Source organism: Mustelus asterias, chromosome 5 (genome assembly GCF_964213995.1).
Source record: "Mustelus asterias chromosome 5, sMusAst1.hap1.1, whole genome shotgun sequence".
In the NCBI taxonomy this organism is placed as follows: Eukaryota; Metazoa; Chordata; class Chondrichthyes; order Carcharhiniformes; family Triakidae; genus Mustelus; species Mustelus asterias.
This window is the reverse complement of record NC_135805.1, coordinates 86,451,022-86,473,962: the sequence shown is the minus strand read 5'-3', so window position 1 is coordinate 86,473,962 and position 22,941 is coordinate 86,451,022. Positions and strand designations below refer to the sequence as shown.

Sequence of the window (22,941 nt, the reverse complement as noted above, 5' to 3'; positions counted from 1 at the left end):
CGTTGATTGGGAAAGGCTGTTCGGGGGTAAGTCCACGTCTGGCATGTGGGAGTCTTTTAAGGAACAGTTGATAAGTCTGCAGGACAGGCATGTGCCTGTAAAAAGGAAGGATAGGAAAGGTAGGATTCGAGAGCCGTGGATAACCAGGGAAATTGAGGATCTGATCAAAAAGAAAAGAGAGGCGTACGTTAGGTCCAGGCAACTGAAAACAGATGCAGCTCTGGAGGAATACAGAGAGAGTAGGAAAGAACTCAAATGGGGAGTTAGAAGGGCAAAAAGAGGTCACGAAATGTTCTTGGCAGACAGGATTAAGGAGAATCCTAAGGCATTTTATTCATATGTTAGGAACAAAAGAGTTGTCTGGGAAAAAGTCGGACCTCTCAGGGACAAAGGAGGGGAATTATGTTTAGAACCCAAGGGAATAGGGGAGATCCTAAATGAATATTTTGCATCGGTATTCACAAAGGAGAGGGACTTGTTGACTGGGAGTGTCTCAGAGGGAGATGTTGACCCATTAGAGAGAATCTCCATTACAAGGGAGGAAGTGTTAGGTTTTTTAGGTAACATTAAAACTGACAAATCCCCAGGGCCTGATGGCATCTATCCTAGACTGCTCAGGGAGACAAGAGATGTAATTGCTGGGCCTCTGACAGAAATCTTTGTCTCTTCATTGGACACAGGTGAGGTCCCTGAGGATTAGAGGATAGCGAATGTGGTACCGTTATTTAAGAAGGGTAGCAGGGATAACCTGGGTAATTATAGGCCAGTGAGCTTGACGTCCATGGTAGGGAAGTTGTTGGAGAGGATTCTTAGAGACAGGATGTATGCGCATTTGGAACGGAACAATCTCATTAGTGACAGACAGCATGGTTTTGTAAGAGGGAGGTCGTGCCTTACAAATTTGGTGAAGTTTTTTGAGGAAGTGACAAAAACGGTTGATGAAGGAAGGGCTGTGGATGTTGTCTATATGGATTTCAGTAAGGCATTTGACAAAGTCCCTCATGGCAGGTTGGTTAAGAGGTTAAGACTCAAGGGAAACAAGGAGAGGTGGCTCGATGGGTAGAGAACTGGCTTGGCCACAGGAGACAGAGGGTAGCAGTCGAAGGATCTTTTTCTGGCTGGAGGTCTGTGACCAGTGGTGTTCTGCAGGGCTCTGTACTGGGACCTCTGCTATTTGTGATATATATAAATGATTTGGAAGAAGGTGTAACTTGTGTTATCAGCAAGTTTGCAGATGACACGAAGATGGCTGGACTTGCGGATAGCAATGAACATTGTCGGACAATACAGCAGGATATAGATAGGCTGGAAAATTGGGCGGAGAAATGGCAGATGGAATTTAATCCAGATAAATGCGAAGTGATGCATTTTGGAAGAACTAATGTAGCGGGGAGTTATACAATAAATGACAGAGCCATCAAGAATATAGAAACACAGAGGGACCTAGGTGTGCAAGTCCACAAATCCTTGAAGGTGGCAGCACAGGTGGAGAAGGTGGTGAAGAAGGCATATGGTATGCTTGCCTTTATAGGACGGGGTATAGAGTATAAAAGCTGGAGCCTGATGTTGCAGCTGTATAGAACGCTGGTTAGGCCACATTTGGAGTACTGCGTCCAGTTCTGGTTGCCGCACTACCAGAAGGACGTGGAGGCTTTAGAGAGAGTGCAGAGAAGGTTTACCAGGATGTTGCCTGGTATGGAGGGTCTTAGCTATGAGGAGAGATTGGGTAAACTGGGCTTGTTCTCCCTGGAAAGACGGAGAATGAGGGGAGACCTAATAGAGGTGTACAAAATTATGAAGGGTATAGATAGGGTGAACAGTGGGAAGCTTTTTCCCAGGTCGGAGGTGACGATCACGAGGGGTCACGGGCTCAAGGTGAGAGGGGCGAGGTATAACTCAGATATCAGAAGGACGTTTTTTACACAGAGAGTGGTGGGGGCCTGGAATGCGCTGCCAAGTAGGGTGGTGGAGGCAGACACGCTGGCATCGTTTAAGACTTACCTGGATAGTCACATAAGCAGTCTAGGAATGGAGGGATACAAACGAATGGTCTAGTTGGACCAATGAGCGGCACAGGCTTGGAGGGCCGAAGGGCCTGTTTCCTGTGCTGTACTGTTCTTTGTTCAGCACAGGAACAGGCCCTCAGGCCCTCCAAGCCTGTGCCGATCATGATGTCTGAACGAAACCAAAAAAAAATCTTCTGCTCTTACTTGGTTCCTATCCCTCTATTCCCTCCCATTCATGTACCCATCCAGATGCCTCTTAAATGTTGCAAATGTGCCTGCGTCCACCACATCCTCTGCAGTGCGGTCCAGGCACCCACCACTTTCTGCGTGAAAAACTTCACCCGCACATCTCCCTTAAACTTTCCCTCTCTCACTTTGAACCTGTGCCCCCTTGTAATTGACACTTCCACCCTGTCTATGCTGCTCATAATTTTGTAGACCTCGATCAGGTCTCCCCTCAACCCCGGTTCTTCCAGTGAAAATGTCTTCCTTCTTCAATTATGGTTTTCCACCCATTGTGGTTGACAGGGCCCTCAACCACATCCAACCCATCCCCTGGGCCACTGCTCTCACCCTCTCCCCAAAACCAGGATAGGGTCCCCTTTGTCCTCACTTTCCACCCCACTAGTCTCCTCATTCGAAGGATCATCCTCCGCTTTGTCCGCCATTCCAGCACGATGCCACTACTCAACACAGATACCCCTCACTCCCCCTGTCAGCATTCCGCAGAGACTGTTATCCCCGAAACATCCTGGTCCACTCCTCCAGCACACCCAACACATCACCCCCTGCCCACAGCACCTTCCCATGCAATCGTAGAAGCTACAACACCTGCCCCTTTACCTCCTCTCTGCTCACTGTCTCAGGTCCTAAACACCCCTTTCAGGTAAAGCAATGCTTCACATACACCTCCTTCAATCTGGTCTATTGCACTTGCTCCCAATGCGGCCTACTCTACATCGAAGAGACCAAACGTAGACTGGGTGACCACTTGGCCGAACACCTTCAGTCCATCCACAAGCAGGACCCAGCCCTTCCTGTCACTTGCCACTTCAACACAGCACCCTGCTCTCCTGTCCATTTGTCCATCCTTGGCTTTTTGCAAAGGTCCAGCGAACCCCAACCTAAACTGAAGGAACAGCACCTTATCTTCCGATTGGGCACTCTACAGCCTTCCGGACTGAACATTGAGTTCAACAACTTCAGAGCATGAACTCTCTCCTCCACCTTCACCCCATTCCCATTTATTTTATTCCATTTCATTTCATTCTCCATTTTATCATCCTTCTTTCTCACCTCCATTTTTCTCCTTTCCTTACCCTACCCCCCACCTCCTTTCAGGGCAACTGCCACATTCCTCAGACAGTCCTTTAACAATCTGTACCTCTGTTCTGCCATTCACGCATTCTGATCACTCAATGAATATGTTTAGCACCTCCTCAGACTTCTGTATCCTCATTTACATTCCCTTTGTCCCACCTTCACTGTATAAATCTCCACTGATTCTCTTTCCCCTCAGCACCTACGGGGTCATCTAGACCCAGAACATTGGCTCTATTCTCTCCCCACAGACGCTGTCAGACCTGTTGAGATTTTCCAACATTTTCTGCTTTTGTCATGTCTGATCCTGGGATGTGTAGTGTAGTGTATTGTACATCGAATTACAAACAACATCCGGAAAAGAATATCATATCCCTGATCTGGAGAAAAGAATCAGTGTTCAGATACAACTGCAGGGTAATTAAATTTGACAGGATTTGAAGGCAGCAACTCAGAACATTCACTTCATGCCCTCCTATTACATGCATCACTCTTATTCACTTGAATGGTAGGAAAGTCTGGGCTATGGATGAATTATTGCTGTTGCTAGTAAGAGCAGCTAGAGACACAAGTCAATTTAACTCAAAGCCATAAAGTTTAGGAGTCCCCAGGTGCAAATCCCAGTTTTAAATTAGAGTCTCCAATTCAGAGGTTAAGGGGAGAATGAAAACAGAATCAGCCAGTGCCCTCACTCCTGATTACTAGCTGAGGGCCCCTGTCCAAAGTGTGTGTCAGACGAGAAAGAGAGAGGATCAAAGACACACACTTACCTCCACTGCAACAGAGATTCATTATCATCAGGGAAAATACACACACTTACATCATGGCTCAAGCATCAGGAACCCCACATGCTGCTTCAGCTGGACCATTGAAGAAATGGAGACAGATTCAAAATAGTCATTTAATTTCTAATTGTTTACCAAGAATGTTGAGATGCATTGTGACCTGTAGTGAATGTTGAATAAATATGAGTCTTTTCTTGCATACTATTGAAAAGATGCTGGTGTAACCTTTATATGGAGGCAAGAAATGCCATTACATGAACATCGCATTATCATCAGAGGCACTAGATAAAAGCAGCATTCATCTGGATTGAACATTCAAGAAACCATTTCATTCCAGGAGAAGCAGCTGGTCTGAAGGATGAAAAGAGCTCACTGAAAACACCACCGAGAGGAATAAACACCTTTATTATAGTGAACAGAAAATATTTGAACTATTATTTTATAAATGTTTGATGGTAGCTAACCTTCATCACACTCAGGTGTTTTGTTTAAAATAAACAAGCAATATGTACAGAATCAATCTTTGTTACAACTTTCTTCAGTGCAAAAAAGATCCTTTTCTTTATTTATTCATGGGATGTGGGTGCCGCTGGCAAGGCCAGCACTTGCCGTCTATCCCTAATTGCTCCTGAACTGAATGGTTTGCTAGGCCATTTCAGAGGGCAGTTAAGAGTCAACCACATGCTGTGGGACTGGGGTCACATGTAGGCCAGACCAGATAAGGACGGCAGATTTCCTTCCCTAAAGGTCATTCGTGAACTAGATGGGTTTTTATGACAATAGACCATAGTTTCATTGTTATCATTAGACTTTTAATTCCAGATTTTGATTGAATTTGTATTCCACCACCTGTCATGGTGGGATTCGAACCTGGGTCCCCAGAACATTAACCTGGGTGGCCAGTTTACTAGTCCAGTGACAATACCATTATGTCGCTGCTTCCCTCTAGAAAGTATTTGTACAATTAAGCATCAATTCAGTCCTGGCTTCTCCAGTTATTTTTCAGATATAAGGAAAACTGCGTGCCTGGCTTTTTGATGGATTCATCAGTCTAGTGATGCACCATAAAAGGCCAGGTAAGGGGACGCAGTCAAGCACAAGTGAAGGGGATATTAATCCCAAATAATCACCAAGAAAGTCTCAGATGACACAGAGGAGAAGAGCTGTATTCTGGAACAGCACAATGAAAGCTTTCTGATTTTGCACTGGAGTTGTAAGCAGATTGATTAGAATTAAGCATTCCCTCACCAATTGTTTCTTCCAGCATGCTTCATGAATGAAGCACATAGATGTCCATGTGATGTTCCCAGATCAATTGGTATTGCCTAGTTTATGTTCCTCCAGGTTGAGTAGTCGGGTATCAAAAGTGAACAGCTGCCTCTTGTGGTTGACACCCTGCAAGTTCAGAATCTCTCCCGTGTTTGTGATAATTCTAGGTAAACCTTTTGGCAGAATCGGCCAACCTAGATCAAGCCCTTCTGCCACTTAGTTGTAGGATATAGGTTCTGCCGCACGTGAGAATGCTGTGCAGTGACCATAGCAATGACTCCTCCTCACCATTAGTCATCTTGCACCCAGTGATCGTCCATTGAAATGTTACACCTTCTCGAATGGAATGCAATGGACCTGATAAATCACCTGCAAGTATAAAAAGAGACAATATGTAAGCAATATTACTTAAAAATATACATGGAGCAAGAGAAAGTCAGTTACAAACAGAATTTTAGGGGAGGCTTGATGAGGTGTAACTGTAAACTACTGGACAAATTATTTTTTATCTGTACAATAAAAATCAAATTATTTTCATGGACATGCTATGTTTATTTATGCACAGTTTTTTTCACTACTTACAATGCTGAAAGGTTGTACAAAAGGACAGATGGCAATGTAAACTTACCAGAAATTTGGGATTCCAGGGATGGTTTTGTTGAACTTTATATCCTTTATATCCTTTTCCTTTGACCTTGATTTTAGCCGTTGGTGTCGTACCCCAATCACGTTCTTTCAATCTCCAGACCTGAAATACAATCTGTTTGTGCAAGTCTTCCAGATCTTTGTTGGCAATCCTTTAGTGGTTTGCTGTAGTTTAGCCATTACTTCAGGAACGCAGATGTTGTAAAAATAACACTAACGTTTGCAAGATTGCTTAACAAGAATAAATAATTTTGGCAGGCTGAGGTATGGTCATTACAACCTCTTCTTGGACTCCAGTTTGCTCAGTTACTGTGAGCCACATATGAGGACATATTCACTTGTGTTGATCAAAATACATTTTCATGCATATTTATGCTTGACAATTGGATAATGGAAAATAACCTCTGGTCATATATCATGACTTAACAATTATAGCAAATAAACATGCTGGTTTGTAAGAATGCCAACCCTCACATATAACCAGGTAAAGGAGTTCATTAATGGTGTCATTCAAGTATTTAAGTTTACACAAAAATACTAAGTTGGGTCATTGCTAATTTAGTCTTTTTAAAACAAAAAATAACTTTACGCATCCCCAGTTTTGGAAAGTGACCTCAGTTTGTTCAATATTTAACACAAAACAGATCATAGAGGTACAAAGACTGCAGATGCGCTCATTACAAATTTGTTATATTATATTCTCCACTTTAAATGATCTTGTTCGTTACTCATGCATTCTATGATGAAGCAACAACCCAAAAGTACATTGAAACCCTTATGATGTGTATCGATTGGTCCTGAAAGAGCTATTCAAGGTTTGTCAGAGCACCGTCTCGATAATGCAGTGAATGATTTGAAAATCCCAAATGAGTGGGCTTCAATTTATGAGAACTCTACTCAGAGGCTGACAGTGGCCATAATTACAGTATTCATCTTTTCTGGCAGTTTTTTTTAAAACACTAAGTTTAATGGTTTGAACTAAAATGTATCTATTGATCCTTCTGTTTCAGAAAACTGAACAAAGAAGAATTAATATTCAGCTTAGTCTTTGATGTTACAACTTCACAGATTTTTCTTGGATGATTACAACCAGAATTAGTTGAAAGTTTGTTCGAATGCTTCACTTTACATCAAGCTGGAGAAGACTGCCTTTGATCTGAAGCGCTGATTTCTGGTGCACCCTGTAGCCTGAGGATTGATGATTGCAAATGAGATGTAGGTAACGACGATGAAGCTAAAGGCTCAACTGCCTCTACTATTGATTGCTCACCATCAGTCATTTCACCTTCCTCTTCAGCCACTCCGCCTTCCTCTATCTCTTCGTCCTCTACCTCTTCCTCTTCATCTCCCTGGCATTCTGTACAAGAAAAGTAAAGAGAACTCATGAGGAACCTCTGACCTGATATATCCCAATCCTCAACATTAGCCTTCCTGATCAGCCTTGGGGAATTATTAGTTCACTTGAATCACAAGCTTGCCAAGGCCATCACGCCTGGTCCCCATTGAGTCAGTCCCTTGCTAAAGTGTCTAATTTTGTAATGTGTTTCCAGGCAGAAACCAAATGAATCGGCCAGAAAATTAGGAAATGCTATTATAACACTCTGAAACTTTTCATTCAAATGTATACCTGCTTGAAATGCTTCCTGCACTAACCCAAGCCCATGCTACAGCCACAGAAAATTTGGCAGATGTCTTTAAACTTGAGAACATTGATGAACTTTAAAATTATATCAGTCGTGTATATAATGGGACTCAGTCACATACACCTTGTACGTACATCTACAAAAGCCTTGTGCACAGCAACAACGGTGAGAGCAAACTACTGGAATACCACCAAAATACAGTGCAACAACTTCTGGAGCAAGGGGTTGCAGTGAGAGTTTAGCAGTGATCAAGAGTGTTTAACATTTGCCAGTCAACGTTCTATTAATGTGAACTTCGGAGGAGAATTCCTGCACTGACACCCAGCTCCTTCTCGACCCTGGCTCCACATTCAGCTGGTATACATTATATATACTTAAACGTCCTTGTTTGGTTCCAGCCTAACAGGACTGCTACATGTAGGCCTGGCTCTCCTGAGCAAATCTGATGCAGACCTAGGTGTGGCGTCCCGGCCTCAAGCAAACAGGTGGCCCTTTATTTTCATATACTGAGAGGATGCAGCAGAGATTTCAGACAAGGGTACTGCCACCAACTTCTTGGTGTTATGTAGCAGATGGTGCACATGCAATGCCTGCCCACCACATTGGAATCTTAAGAGACCATTTAACAGTTGAAATAGCAGTGCTATGTGGAAAGATTTTTCAGCCAAAGTTATGTTAGTTGGTGTTGCTCTGATTGGAGAAGTATTGAAAGGGGTGCAGCCCAGGAGTCAATGCTGGGACCACTTTTGATCTCAGATATTGAACCTCGGAAGAGAAAATAAAGACTAAAATTTATGTAGCACCTTTCACAACTTCATTCCCAATCAAAGTGCTGTACAACCAATGGGAACCTGATCTCAAAATTTGCTGGTGACAAAATAGGTGGTTTGGCAAACCTGGGGAGGACTTGGAGTTCAGGAAAGAAAAACAGGTTATCAGATGGAATATAAAGTACATAAGTGTGAGAGAACATGTTTATGAGAAAAGTAAGGAATGGGAATATAGATAAAATGTAGATGGTTAGGAAGAGAGCTGAGCAAAATTGTGGGAGATCTAGTAGTGCAGGGATAGTGACCCGAATTCTGAACCAGAAGCTCCAGGTTTAAGTCCCACTCCAGGAATTGGTGACCAAGGAAGATGCATTTTAACATTGAGGATTAACCTGCAAATCCTTCCTACATACACCAGTGGTAGGCAGTACAAGCAGGAGGATTCCTGGTCAGCTTGGCCATCCACGGATGGATATTGGGTTATCACACATCCATTGGAGCCTCTGCCATCACTATCCATAGCTCCAGGCTGCAACAAGCATGTAGAAGCATCCACAGCAATACCTGATGGTCTTCAACCTTTATAATTATGCAAAAATCAGAGATAGTATTACCAAGAATGTGCTGCAGGAGACTGCAATAAGTGGCTTTCTGTAGAGGGTGCATTAACACTTGGCAGACTGCTTACAGTTTCATTAAGTGTCACATCATTTAGTATCTACTTTTTGCTTCTGTAGTTATTTGTGATCATGCTATTTAGAGTGTATGTAGTAATGGTGATCCCTTGCCTTCTGAGATGACAGGAGAATGGCATGAGCATCCCCTATTTTCCAGTAAGAAAGTTACTTCCACAGATCTGAAATTCTCTCCCCTGAAAAGTTATTGAAACTGAAATGATCAGAATTCGCAAGATTGAGATCGATAGATTTTTGTTAAGGTCGGGGTACAGATCACAGTTAGGTAAATGAAATTGAGATAAAGAATGGCAGAAAACACTCAAGGGTCGAAATGACCTAAGCCTGTTCCAATATTCCTATGCAGCTTTGCATGTAGATCAGGCTGCACTTTCTTTAACTAACAGAGAAGATATGTCATCGGATATTCCCATTCAGAGCAAAAAAGATTTGTTCAATAATGTGTTCTATTAGGTTGTTTTTACTCTTTGACTGAAAATGGTCTGAAAGAATTACACTAAATAGCCTTCTATATATGATATCTAATGGATATCTGACAACACAGCAACTAAGTGATGCAGATAGGAACAAACAACAAAATCTATGAAGCGTTTGAATGAAAAATGCACAGAAAAGCTCCATCCAGTAAAGGATTAGACTGAATATCTGGTGCGTGTATCCCCACTAACACACGGCAAACATTCATTTGGGAAAAATAATCTGCCTCTTTATTTGACTACAATGAGCCTTCTCCTCATCCATGACTTTACATCCATATTTGCACATATATCCAGAAAACATAGATATCCAGTGCTCCTTTTAACATTGGAAAATCAGTTCAAGTAGTGCTGTTCTGATGTATGTTGGGGTTCCCGAAGTCTACCTATTTATATTGCAGGGCAAATTGCAGAACACAAGTGAAAATCAAGGAACAAGAGCACGTGTGGTTGAGCTGCCAAGCAAGATTTCCTGCTTCTGCTCCACTGAATCTAAATAAAATGACACTACAACGGTATGAGGCGCGGGTTGGCTATGATGGATTGGGGAATGTTACTTAAAGGAATGACGGTGGACAGGCAATGACAAACTTTCAAAGGGGGCATGGGTGAACTCCAACAATTGTTCATTCCTGTCTGGAGCAAAAAACAAAACAGGAAAGATGGCCAAACCATGGCTTACAAGGGAAAATAGAGATATTATTAGATCCAGAAAGAGGCATGCAAATTGGCCTGAAAAAACAACAGACACGAAGATTGGGAGCAGTTTAGAATTCCGCAAAGGTGCACAAAGGGATTGATAAAGAAGGGTAAAATAGCTTACGAGAATAAGCTTGCGGGGAACATAAAAAAACTGACTGTAAAAGCTTCTATAGGTATGTGAAGAGAAAAAGATTGGTGAAGACAAATATATGTCTCTTACAGTCAGAAGCAGAGTAATTTATAATGGGAAACAAAGAAATGGCTGACAAACTAAATACCTACTTTGTTTCTGTCTTCACAAAGGAGGATACAAACAATGTACCAGTTGGGGAACATGATGCGGAGATGCCGGCGTTGGACTGGGGTAAACACAGTAAGAAGTCTAACAACACCAGGTTAAAGTCCAACAGGTTTATTTGGTAGCAAAAGCCACTAGCTTTCGGAATGCTGTTCCTTCGTCAGGTGGGTGGGAGGTTTGTGATCAGAACTCCCACCCACCTGACGAAGGAACAGCGTTCCAAAAGCTAGTGGCTTTTGCTACCAAATAAACCGGTTGGACTTTAACCTGTTGTTAGACTTCTTACCCAGTTGGGGAACACAGGGTTTAGTGAGAGGGAGGAACTGAAGGAAATCAGTATTAGTAGGGAAACTGTGTTGGAGAAATTTATGGGATGAAGGCCAATAAATCCCCGGGGCCTGATAATCTACATCCCTTTAAGGAAGTGGTAAAAGCATTCATGGTCATCTTCCAAGATTCTATAGACTCTGAAACAGTTCCTATGGATTAGAGGATAGCTAATGTAACCCCACTATTTAAAAAGGGAAGTAGCGAGAGAAAACAGAGAATATAGACTAATCAGCTTGACGTCAGTAGTGGGGAAATGCTAGAGTCCATTATAAAAGATTTAATAGCACAACACTTAGAAAAAAGTGGCAGGATCGGACAAAGTCAGCTTGGACTTATGAAAGGGAAATCATGCTTGACAAATCTACACAAAGTTATTGAGGATGTAACAAGTAGAGATGATGAGGGGGAGCCAGTGGATGTGGTTTATTTGGATGGCCAGAAAACTTTCTACAAATTTCAACATAAGAGATTAGTGTGTAAAATTAAAGCACATGGAATTCGGGGTAGTGTATTGAGATGGATAGAAAACTGGTTGGCAGACAGGAAACAGAGTCATTTTCCAAATGGCAGGCAGTGACTCGTGAGGTACTGCAGAGATCAATGCTGAGACCCCAGCTATTCACAATGTATATTAATGATTTAGATGAGTGACTAAATGTACTATCTCCATATTTGCAGATCACACTAAGCTGGATGGGAGGGTGAGCTGTGAGGAGGATGCAGAGATGCTTCAGAGAGACAAAAACAGAAAATGCTGGAAATTCTCAGCAAGTCTGAGACCATCTGTGGAGAGAGAATAGAGCCAATGATGCTTCAGCGTGGTTTGGACAGGCTGAGTGAGTGGGCAAATGCAGTATAATGTGAATGTGAGGATATCCACTTTGGTAGCAAAAAAATAGGAAGGCAGATTATCTAAGTGGCTATAGATTGAGGGGGGAAAATGTGTAATGAGAACTAGGTGTCCTCGTACAGTAAGCATACAGGTGCAGCAGGCAGTAAAGACAAATGGTGTGATGATCTTCATAGCGAGAGGATTCAAGTACAGGAGCAGGGATGGAATTTTATGGCCAAGTTGCTGTGGGGACAGGGACAGAGACGGAAAATGTGGCGAGCCATTCAAAATTCCATTGACTTCGGATGCCCTGGAAGGTTCTGCAACATGAGGGACTGTAAAATTCCACCCTCTATGTTTTCAATAAAGTTAATGGTCCCTAACCATTCTAATAAATAAAAGAATACTGCACTAAATACCTGACTGGAAATTTATTCTTTGCAGCACCTGTTCGGCTCTTCCAAGATTGACCACAAAATGATCCATGTTTTCATACCCAGGCTCCGTCCTCTCCAACTGGGCCGCCTTTGAAGTGTCAATAACTCTACGAAAGTCATGCAATGAAATATAATTACAGACAAGTTGACATGCACACTGAAATTTAAGAATCAATTGGAACAGTAATCAAGGTATTTCTGTGATTTAAGTGGAGCTGAAGTACAACATTTCTCCATTTTGTTTAATGCAATTTCTATCTCGCGATATCATGATTGCATTGAATTTAAAATGATAGATGCAAATAATATGCTACAGACATAACTGTGCATTTCTCAGTTATATTGTGGTTTTCATTTACTTGCTTCCATTTGCAGATAACATTAATTTGATATTGATGTGGTTGGTGTTAGGAAAAGTAAGGAAACCCAATTTAAACTGATTTTTAAACATATAAATTTTTATTCCTTATTTTTTCAAAACACAGCCACATTGGCAGTAATTGTGCAGATTTTTAGCAAGGAAATCTCCACAGCCAAGTGGGAAACTGATTTGAATTTAGTACCATTGGACAACTTGATGGAGCCTCTTTCTTGAGGGACGACAGTCTCCTGGACTAATGGTCTGAGAAGTTACCTTCCAACCAGATAACCTGAGATTGTGCATGGAGCCCCGGACAAGCAGATAAATCTCAAGCTTTGAACATCCCTTTATAATCATGAACCAATGTCTTTGTGAAATATATAACCAGATGAAATATTAATTCAGCACTGATCTGGGATGGACAAATAGCTAATTCAAGCTTCAATGTTTACGTACATTATCTCAATTTTTGTGTTAATACTTTCATGCACTTTCAGACTGGAAAATGCTGGTTATGTCTGCATGGTGATTGTTGCTTAAAACTATATGAACATCTAGTACATTAATTAACTTATTTATTTATAAGTGAAGTCTTTCAGGGAATTTCCAAATCCTTGTGGAGCGGTGTAACCCCTCTGAATGACTTAATTTATAATTAACTAAATTATGAAATGCATCACATAGCTTTATTAAGGGTCAATCACCAGTGTCTGTATTTTCTCAGTATTTATTGTAGTATTGTAGAAGGGGGATACATTGTTTTTCCCTACAATGCAGAAGGAAGCCATTCGGCCCATTAAGTCTGCACTGACTGTCTGACAAAGTATCTTACTCAGGCCCTCCCCTGCCCTATCCCCATAACCCCACACACTTACCATGATTAATCCACCTAACCTACACATCTTTGGACTGTGGAAGGAAACCGGAGCACCCGGAGGCAGCCCAAACAGAATGTGCAAACTCCGCACAGACAGTGACCCAAGGTCAGAATTGAACCTGGGTACCTGACGCAGTGAGGTAGCAGCGTGCCACCCATATCGATATGCATTTTGCCAGTACTACACTTCTCTTTTAACATTATTCATATACATTTGCTTCCATCTGAAAATGTGTTGGTGTGGAGAAATTGTTTGAAATTCTAATTTGGGTTTTTTTTTTAATTACAAAGTCTGAGAAGGATATTTTAAAAGCCCAACAGTAGGAATTTTGCCTCTGGTAGGAAACATGCATAGTCTCCCATAGATGGAAAGTACTGTCTCTCAGGCAATAAGCATGTGTGGAACCATGTAGATAGGAAGTTGCTGTTTGAAGAAAGAACAGCTGCTTACCAGAGGCAAAATTCCTACTGTTGTCAGCATTGCAGTGAGACTGCAGCTCAATCATTCACACTCCACTGAAAGAGGAGTTATTGAAGCCAGAACATATGAGATTGTGAGTGAGAGACAGAGAGGGACATTATGTGAGAGTGAGCAAGTGTGTTGGAGAAGAGGAGAGAGAGATTTTGTGAAAGACGGCACAAGATAGAGGTTTGGAAGGTAATATAAGAAATTGAAGGGCCTGTAAGGTGCTTCATTTGTGAAAATCAGAGTTTTTACTCAAATAATTCTTGTTGGACCACAATTACAATAGAAACAAAGATGTGTTTTTAATTCCATACCTCTTGAAATTGACTTACTTTGAAATCAGCTGCTTTGTACTCTGAAATGAGAAATACAGAAAATGACCTTGATTGTAAATAAAACTAGAAAAATCCATCATAGTGTAATTTTTTTTAGAAAGACAGGCTAAATGATACACAGACCTGCAGGAATACTGCCATCTGAGGTTCCTCGGTAAACTGCAGAGCTGTTTCTACCAGCTTGCTTGCCCCCTCCAGATGATCGCCATGCTGCCTCATCAGAGATCGCACATATTGCACTTTCTCCTCCTGCTCACGGGTAATACATTGAAGCATTTCTTTTTTCCTCTCTTCTAGAATAGCATATAGGGCGTCAAACTTTTCACAAAGGAGTTGTTTTTGGCTTCTGCTGTTGTCCTGCAAACATATGAAAGTCAGTTGATAGTATAGAAGGAGCAGACAGGTGGACCACAGTATTGCAGTAGACAAAACTGGCTTTTAAAAGAAAACCACAAAAGTTCCACTGCATTTTCTGGTGTTAGGAAGTGTTCCCTATCAAAGTGTTCAACCCCTGCTACTCCACAAATGATACTATGTAAAAGACATCTGCAAGAAACTCTTCTTCCTCTCCTGATGTGAGTTGTCACAGCTAGAAAGCCATTACCTTGCAGCGAATACAACACAACACACAGATAGCACACAACACAACACACAGATAGCACACAACACAACACACAGATAGCACACAACACAACACACAGATAGCACACAACACAACACACAGATAGCACACAACACACAGATAGCACACAACACACAGATAGCACACAACACACAGATAGCACACAACACACAGATAGCACACAACACACAGATAGCACACAACACACAGATAGCACACAACACACAGATAGCACACAACACACAGATAGCACACAACACACAGATAGCACACAACACAATGTAGATAGCACACAACACAATGTAGATAGCACACAACACAGCACACAATACGACATATAGCACACAACACAACATACAGCACACAACACAACATACAGCACACAACACAACATACAGCACACAACACAACCCACAGCACACAACACAACCCACAGCACACAACACAACATACATATAGCACACAACACAACATACATATAGCACACAACACAAATAGCACACAACACAACACACATATAGCACACAACACACATATAGCACACAACACACATATAGCACACAACACACATATAGCACACAACACACATATAGCACACAACACACATATAGCACACAACACACATAGCACACAACACACATAGCACACAACACACATATAGCACACAACACACATATAGCACACAACACAACACACATATAGCACACAACACAACATACATAGCAAACACAACACACATGTAGCACACAACACAAACATACATGTAGCACAACACAAACATACATGTAGCACACAACACAAACATACATATAGTACACAACACAAACATACATACAGCACACAACACAACATATTTATGGCACAAATTCTGAAAGTTACAAGTATATTTCCCATTGCACCTTCAATGTAATTGCTTGTTTTTACAAGTCATAGGCCTGAATTTTCAGGATGGAGGGGGAACACATTCCTACTGACTCCAGTGGGCCCAATGCCATTTCACATTCCAAGGAGCGTTGATTGGCAGAAAGCAGGGCTTCTGCCTGTCACCTGGAGGAAGTCATGTCTTGGAAAGCTGCTGCCAATCAGATTGGCTAATACCTTTCCACTCACTCCAGGAACAGCGTAGTAGTGGCTAGAACATAGAACATAGACCATTACAGCGCAATACAGGCCCTTCGGCCCTTGATGTTGCGCCGACCAATGAAACCAATCTAAAGCCCATCTAACCTACACTATTCCAATATCATCCATAGAGGCACTGCAGCTACTTATCTGAAAGTGTGCCAGGAACCGCAAGAAAGATAAGTGGTGGGGTCAGGTGGAGTGGGTAGGAAAAGCCTTGGGGATCAAAAGGGGTTGATCGGGGTCTCAAGAGATAGGTCAGGGATGGGGGGGGATAGAGTGTTTCAGAGGTTACCACGTACTAAGGTGAAAGTGCCCAGTCAAAAGTGGGCTTCTTATGGAGGCATCCAACCCCAGCCCCTTCCCACCTAATATTGAATTTTGCTCAATTTCAGACTTTTCCTCGATCTATCATCTACTCCCCAGCCTAAAAATTGAGGCTGGATAGGATAAGGATCCTTAAGTCATCATTAAGTGACCACTTAAGAGCCTTAATTGGAGCAAGGGTGGGTTTCCTGTCCAAAATCCTGCCCGCCCTGGTGTAAAGTTGAGTCCAGGGAGGCCAGGATCCTGGAGGGTATCTCAGTTGTGCAATTTTACAGTCTCTCTCCCCCCACCCCCCCCCCCACCTCACTCCCCAACAACCTCAGAACCCATCATGGGGTGTCGAAGATGATAAAATTCTGGCCATTGGTTTATATTAGTTACTCAACCATAAAGGCGTTAGGAGCAAAGTCATCCACTGATCATTAGACATCCACACACATGAAATTGATGATGATTCCACTACCTTTACCCCTCCTCCTCTCCCCCCCCCCCCCCCCCCCCCCCCCCGCCCCCAAACAAACCCAGCAACCCTCCCTCCCTCCAGCAGGGTTAATCTATTGCGCTGCATTTAATACCAGCTTAGAATCTCAATTGTAATACATTTCCGAACATTAAAGGAACACAGTTGTTGAGTTACTCTGGGCTGGGCCCTCAAATAAAAGGTCCTCTCCCCCAGGAGTCTTTAACCTAACAAAATTATCTTAGGGTAGAACATACATTGAAGTATGTCTTAGCAGAATGAATTATTGTGGAATTTCCCAACATCAGCTCTTAGGATCCTAACCTTAAATCCTAGAATATCATTCTCAAGAGAATATAGATTTGAGACTACAACTTGTGAATACTTCTTTAATACATGCTTATTATTCAAACCAATCACAGCTTATGAGGGCTATATCCCTGGTGACTAAAGCTAATCATGGTATGTCAATAAGGTTTTAAAATACTTGCAACTTTTAAATGCACCATAATCAACAGTCTTGTTGTATAGCAAACACATAGATTAAAATAATTGTACTCACAATCTCATATGATTACTTAAGATTTTGACGGCACCCTTGTTGCAATTATAGGAAACCCAACCATAAGCTGGACTCAACCTATGGCTGTAAAGATAGCTGACAAATGGTTGAATAAGTGTCTGAACTAACAGTAATTTAAAGAATATTCAACTGGGTCTGAAAACAATTTTCTTTCTTTCACAAAAAAGCAAGTTCCTTCTCAAAAATGAAAATGTCCTCGGACCATAAGTGTTTAGAAATGCAGGTGGGCTGGCTGACTACACCCCAACTCACAGAGACTCAAAGTTGTCTTGTTACACTTGGGAGCCTGGCAACAATCCGAATACAGCAACCATATTTCTAACCTTTTATGTCAAGCTGTATGTTTCTAACTTTTTATTTGATAATGCTAATTAATCTTCTGAATTTGCCATTAATTGCATTAGGTGTTTCATAAAATTACCAGCAGGATCCACTAAGCAGTAATCAGAAGTGGGAATCGGGCAGCTATTTGTTCTGCCTGATCCAATGCACTGAGTCCAAGTGTAGCACCTCGACAGCCATCCAGCTGTGATCAGTCAACTCAGCACGGAGCTTAAATCAAACCTCAGGACTTCTGGTCCGCATTATCTATCCAATAAGCCGTTACAAATTGAAGTATCAAGGAAGTTCACGCAACTTTTACACAGAGGGGGAGAGCAGTGAACTGCATAGACTCCGGCCAAAGTTACACATAATTCAATATTTCACACTGTTGTACCAATGTTGCTACACCCCTACTAATGGTGTTTATTGTGCAACATTGTAAAGAACCAGATGTGCACAGAATCACCACAAAGTATCTTGAATGTTGGTCTATCTAGATTTTCCAGTAAATAAATGGGAACTTTTTATGTATCCCAGTTTACTCACAAAATTGAAGGCACAAGAAATGAAATGGCAAGTGCAGAGGCAATGCTCGGTTTAACAGGCTCATAAACCCAACAGTGTATATTTCGGGAGATTTTTATTAGATTGCATTGAAATAAAAGATGACACCCATTTGACTTTTGCAAAAATTCAATTATTTTTCTCTCCAATACATATTTTGGATTTATTGGAGCAGTCAATTTGTTAATAACGCCTTTACAAGTACAATAATGGTTATTGGATTTTGAATTTCATGACCTTGACCAAAAACTATTATGGAAAGAAAATATTTGAAATGCAACACTTTTGCAGCTGCTATCCAGTGACCCAACTAGAAAGTTCATGTACAGACAACATGGGAGGTCAACATTTTGCCCAGTTTTGATCTTCCATTCTCCCCAATTGCTAAACGCACTCACTATCTAGTGCTAGACGTTGAAATTAGACAAGGAGCTTGATGGCTAACTTTAAATTGCATCCTTGTAAGATGTAACCAGTCCCACAAGTGGAAAGTAATTTAGAATTCTTTGTTCAAGCTGATCTTTGATGAGGCTGAAAACTCACCATCAGGTTCTGAGCACAAGTCAGTCATGTTACTCTTGAGGTTTGGAGTCAACATGCTTTATATCAGGCAGATTATATTGGCTATACACATTGGACATTCTGGGTTTGTCTGGAACAGAATTCAAGCTTGATTATGCATTTTGTGTGTATACATTAGTGCAGCGATGCTCAGAAGCAGCTTTAGAGTCCAGAATGTGTATTACCTGACTCTCAGATATTGTATGTACTCAGCACATCATCCATCAAACTGAGCAATCAGTTTTGTGCTCACTGGCAAGTTTAATAATGGAACGTATCACAATTCACAATGCAATTTCTCTCCATTACAGCAGTGACTGCAAATTTAAAAATACTTAATTGCTTTCAAAATGTTTTAGGAAATCCCAAGGTCATAAAATACACTTTATTAAAATAAATAACTTGCATTTAGAATGGAGTACAACAGATCCTCAAATGTTGTGCTGGACATTATAAAATGCAAATTCAACATCATGCAACCACACTGAGTTACAAAGACCAGTTGTATGTCAGGAGTTCTACACTTAGAGATTCATCCAATTCATGTTTCCAAACAAAATGACTTAAAATTGCGCAGTTGGAAATTTATTGCAGACACGTTAATCAGTGCTTCACATTACTAATTAAACACTAGTGAATATAGAAATAAAATAAATCAAGTTGGCTGAACAGTCTAAGGTACGCATTCCAGTCAGTCTTCCTTGGAGGTGTGGGTTTCACAGATTCACGTATGTCACAGAATTGTTATGGCAAAGGAGGAGGCCATTTGGCCCATCACGTTTGCACCAGCTTTCTGAGTGAGCAACTCACCTATTGCTAACCCCCCCACTTTCTCCCCACAATCCTGCACATTCTTCCTCGTCAGATAGCAGTCTAATCGCCTTCTGAATGCTTCAATTGCAGCTGCTTCCACCACACTCGCAGGCAGTGCATGTCAAACCATAACTACGCTGTTGTTTAAATCACTTCTGATTGATAGATCTATCATGAAACAAAAGAGGCAGTGGCAGCATAGATACCATGTTGGCTGGGTGACAGAAAACAGGGTAGCGATGAATGGTTTCCTTTTACCAGATGTAAGTGTACAGTGGGGCTCTCCAGGAGCTTAAAGGAAGACCACTGCTTTTCTTGATATACATCAATGATCTAGACATGGGTGCAGAGAGCACAATTTCAAAATTTTCAGATAACTCAAAAACTTGCAAGTATAATGACTGTGAGAAGGATAGTGATAGCTCTTAAAGGACATAGAAAGCTGGTGGAATCAGCAGATACATGGCAGATGAAATTTAATGTAGAAAAAAGTGTGAAGTAATGCATCTTGGTAGAAAGAATGAGAATAGGCATTATAAAATAAAGGATTCCATTGCAAAGGGAAAGCGGGAACAGAGAAACCGGGAGCATATGCGCACAAACTATTTAAGGTAGCAGGAAGGGTTGAGAAATTGGTTAAAAAGCATATAGAATTGTGGGCTTTATTAAGCAGATACAGAGTACAAAAGCAAGGAGTTAGACCATAAGACATAGGAGCAGAATTAGGCCACTCGGCCCATCGAGTCTGCTCCGCCATTCAATCATGGCTGATTTTTTTTCCCATTCTCCTGCCTTTTCCCCATAACTTCTGATCCCCTTAATAATTAAGAACCTATCTATCTCTGTCTTAAAGACACTCAATGACCTGGCCGCCACAGCCTTCTGCAGCAAAGAGTTCCACAGATTCATCACTCTCTGGCTGAAGAAATTCCTCCGCATCTCTGTTTTAAAGGATCGTCCCTTTAGCCTGAGGTTGTGCCCTCTAGTTCTATGATGAACTGTTATAAAACATTGATTTGACTGGAGTATTGTGTACCATTCTGGACACCACATTTGAGGAAGATGGTGAAAGCATTAGAGAGGGTGCTGAGAAGAATGGTTCCAGTGATGAGGGACTTCAATTACTTGGAAACGAAGGATGTTCTAATAGAAGAGAAAGTTGAGGAGAGATTTGATGGAGGTGTTCAAAATCATGGGAGGTCCAGTCAGGACAGATAGAGATATAAAGAAGCAGACCATGTCCAAATGCAGCAAGGCCTGATCAATATCCAGACTTGGTCTGACAAGTGGCACTTAACATCCACACCACTTAAATTCTGGGTAATGATCAGCTCCAACAAGGGAGAATCTAACCACCAGCCCTTGACATTCAATGGCATTATCATCACAGAATCCCCCACAATCAACATCCTGGTGATTACCATTGACCAGAAACTTAACTGGACTAGTCACATAAATATTATGGTTACAAGAGCAGGTCAGAGGTTAGGAATCCTGTGGCAAGTAACTCACCTTCTGACTCCCCAAAACCTGTCCACCATCTACAAGGCACAAGTCAGGAGTGTGATGGAACACCCTCCACTTGCCTGGATGAGTGCAGCTCCAATACCACCAAGAAAATCGACATCATCCAGGATAAAGCAGCCTGATTGGTTGGCACCCCACCCACAAATATCCACTCCCTCCACCACTGATGGACTGCAGCAGCATTTTGATGTGTACCATCTACAAAATGGAGTACACATCAGTACACATCTACAAGATGGTACACACCACATGATTAGCTTCCAAGTAATTGAAGTCCCTCATCACTAGAACCACGCAGCACAGTGGCACAGTGGCTAGCACTGCTGCCTCACAGCTCCAGGGACCTGGGTTCAATTCCAAGCTCGGGTCACTGTCTGCGTGGAGTTTGCATGTTCTCCCCGTGTCTGAGTGGGTTTCCTTCGGGTGCTCCGGTTTCCTCCCACACTCCAAAGATGTGCGGGTTAGGTTGATTGGCCATGTTAAATTGCCCATAGTGTCCCAGGATGTGTAGGGTTGAGTGATTAGTGGGGTAAATATGTGGGATTGTGGGGATAGGGTCTGGGGTGGGATTGCTGTCACTGTCAATGGGCCAAATGGCCTCCTTCTGCACTGTAGGGATTCTATATACTGCAGGAACTCATCAAGGCTCCTTAGACAGCACATTTAAAACCCACAACCGCTGCCACCTAGAGGGACAAGGGCAGCAGATGGATGAGAACACCACCACCTGGAAATTCCCCTTCAAGCCACTCACCATCCTGACTTGGAAATATATATTGGTGATATATCCTTCCCTAACAGCACTCTGGGTGTATGTACACCACATGGATTGCAGTAGTTGAAGAAGGCAGCTCACCGCCACCATCTTCTCAAGGGCAATTAGGGATGGGTAATAAATGCTGGCCTAGCCAGCGGTGTCCACGTCCCATAAATGAATCCTTTAAAAATCTGTTTCCATTTGTGTAAGGGTTGAAAACCAGAGGACAGCAATATAAGATGAATGGCGAAAGAACCAACAGTGCCATGAGAAAAAACCTTTTTATGCAGCAGTGGTTAAGGGTCCTAGAATGCACTGACTGAAAAGGTGATGGAGGTAGAATCAATAATGGCTTCAAAAAGGGAATTCAATAGGAACCTGAAGATGAAGCATTTGCGGGGCTATGGAGGAAGGATGGGAGGTTGGACTAGCTGAGTTGCTCTTAAAGATCTAGCACAGACATGGTGGGCCAAACGGCCTCTTTCCATGTTGTTGCCGTTCTATGATTCTATTCAGGTCGTAAATATTTCACTAAATTTCAGTTAGAACCATAGAATCCCTACAGTGCAGAAGTAAGCCATTTGGCCCATCAAGTCTGCACCAACTCTCTGAAAGAGAACCCTTCCCAATCCCACCTATATGTTTTGTAACCCCAGTGAGGGGGAGGAGGCGGCTGGAAGTTTAGGTTTCAAAGGACTGGGGAGAGGCCCGATCTTCAGGATGAAAGCACAGGGGATCCCCCAAGGGAGTCGGGCCCTCCTCTTGCCTACCTTTAGCCCGTGCAGTGAAACACACTGGGCTACTCAACTTTCCCCAACCTTATCCCGCCACATATATTATTGCCCACTTAAGGGCCTCGATGGGCTTGAGGGCAGACAGACTGCCTACGCCTTCTCTGTAATATGGGGGGGGCGGGAAGGCGGCGGGCGGGAACGGCCACCTACTTTATTTTTACTTGCCTCCCCGCCTTCAGATATGGAGCTGAGGATGTGTAAAATTCACCCCTTGAAGCATATTAAACAATTCATATGGAA

At 42.2% G+C, this 22,941-nt stretch overlaps 1 protein-coding gene across 2 annotated transcripts in view; it reads right to left on the bottom strand.

Annotated features, from left to right (window-relative positions):
- Positions 1-22,941, bottom strand: part of trim54 (tripartite motif containing 54) — a 69,126-nt gene that overhangs the window by 11,893 nt on the left and 34,292 nt on the right. For both annotated transcript variants that reach the window (XM_078212956.1, XM_078212957.1), the window contains 4 exons: positions 14,371-14,604; positions 14,245-14,267; positions 12,191-12,315; positions 7,296-7,382 (listed from right to left, as the gene is read on the bottom strand). In XM_078212956.1, the coding sequence (XP_078069082.1) occupies positions 7,296-7,382; positions 12,191-12,315; positions 14,245-14,267; positions 14,371-14,604 (469 nt within the window). The remainder of the gene's footprint in view (positions 1-7,295; positions 7,383-12,190; positions 12,316-14,244; positions 14,268-14,370; positions 14,605-22,941) is intronic.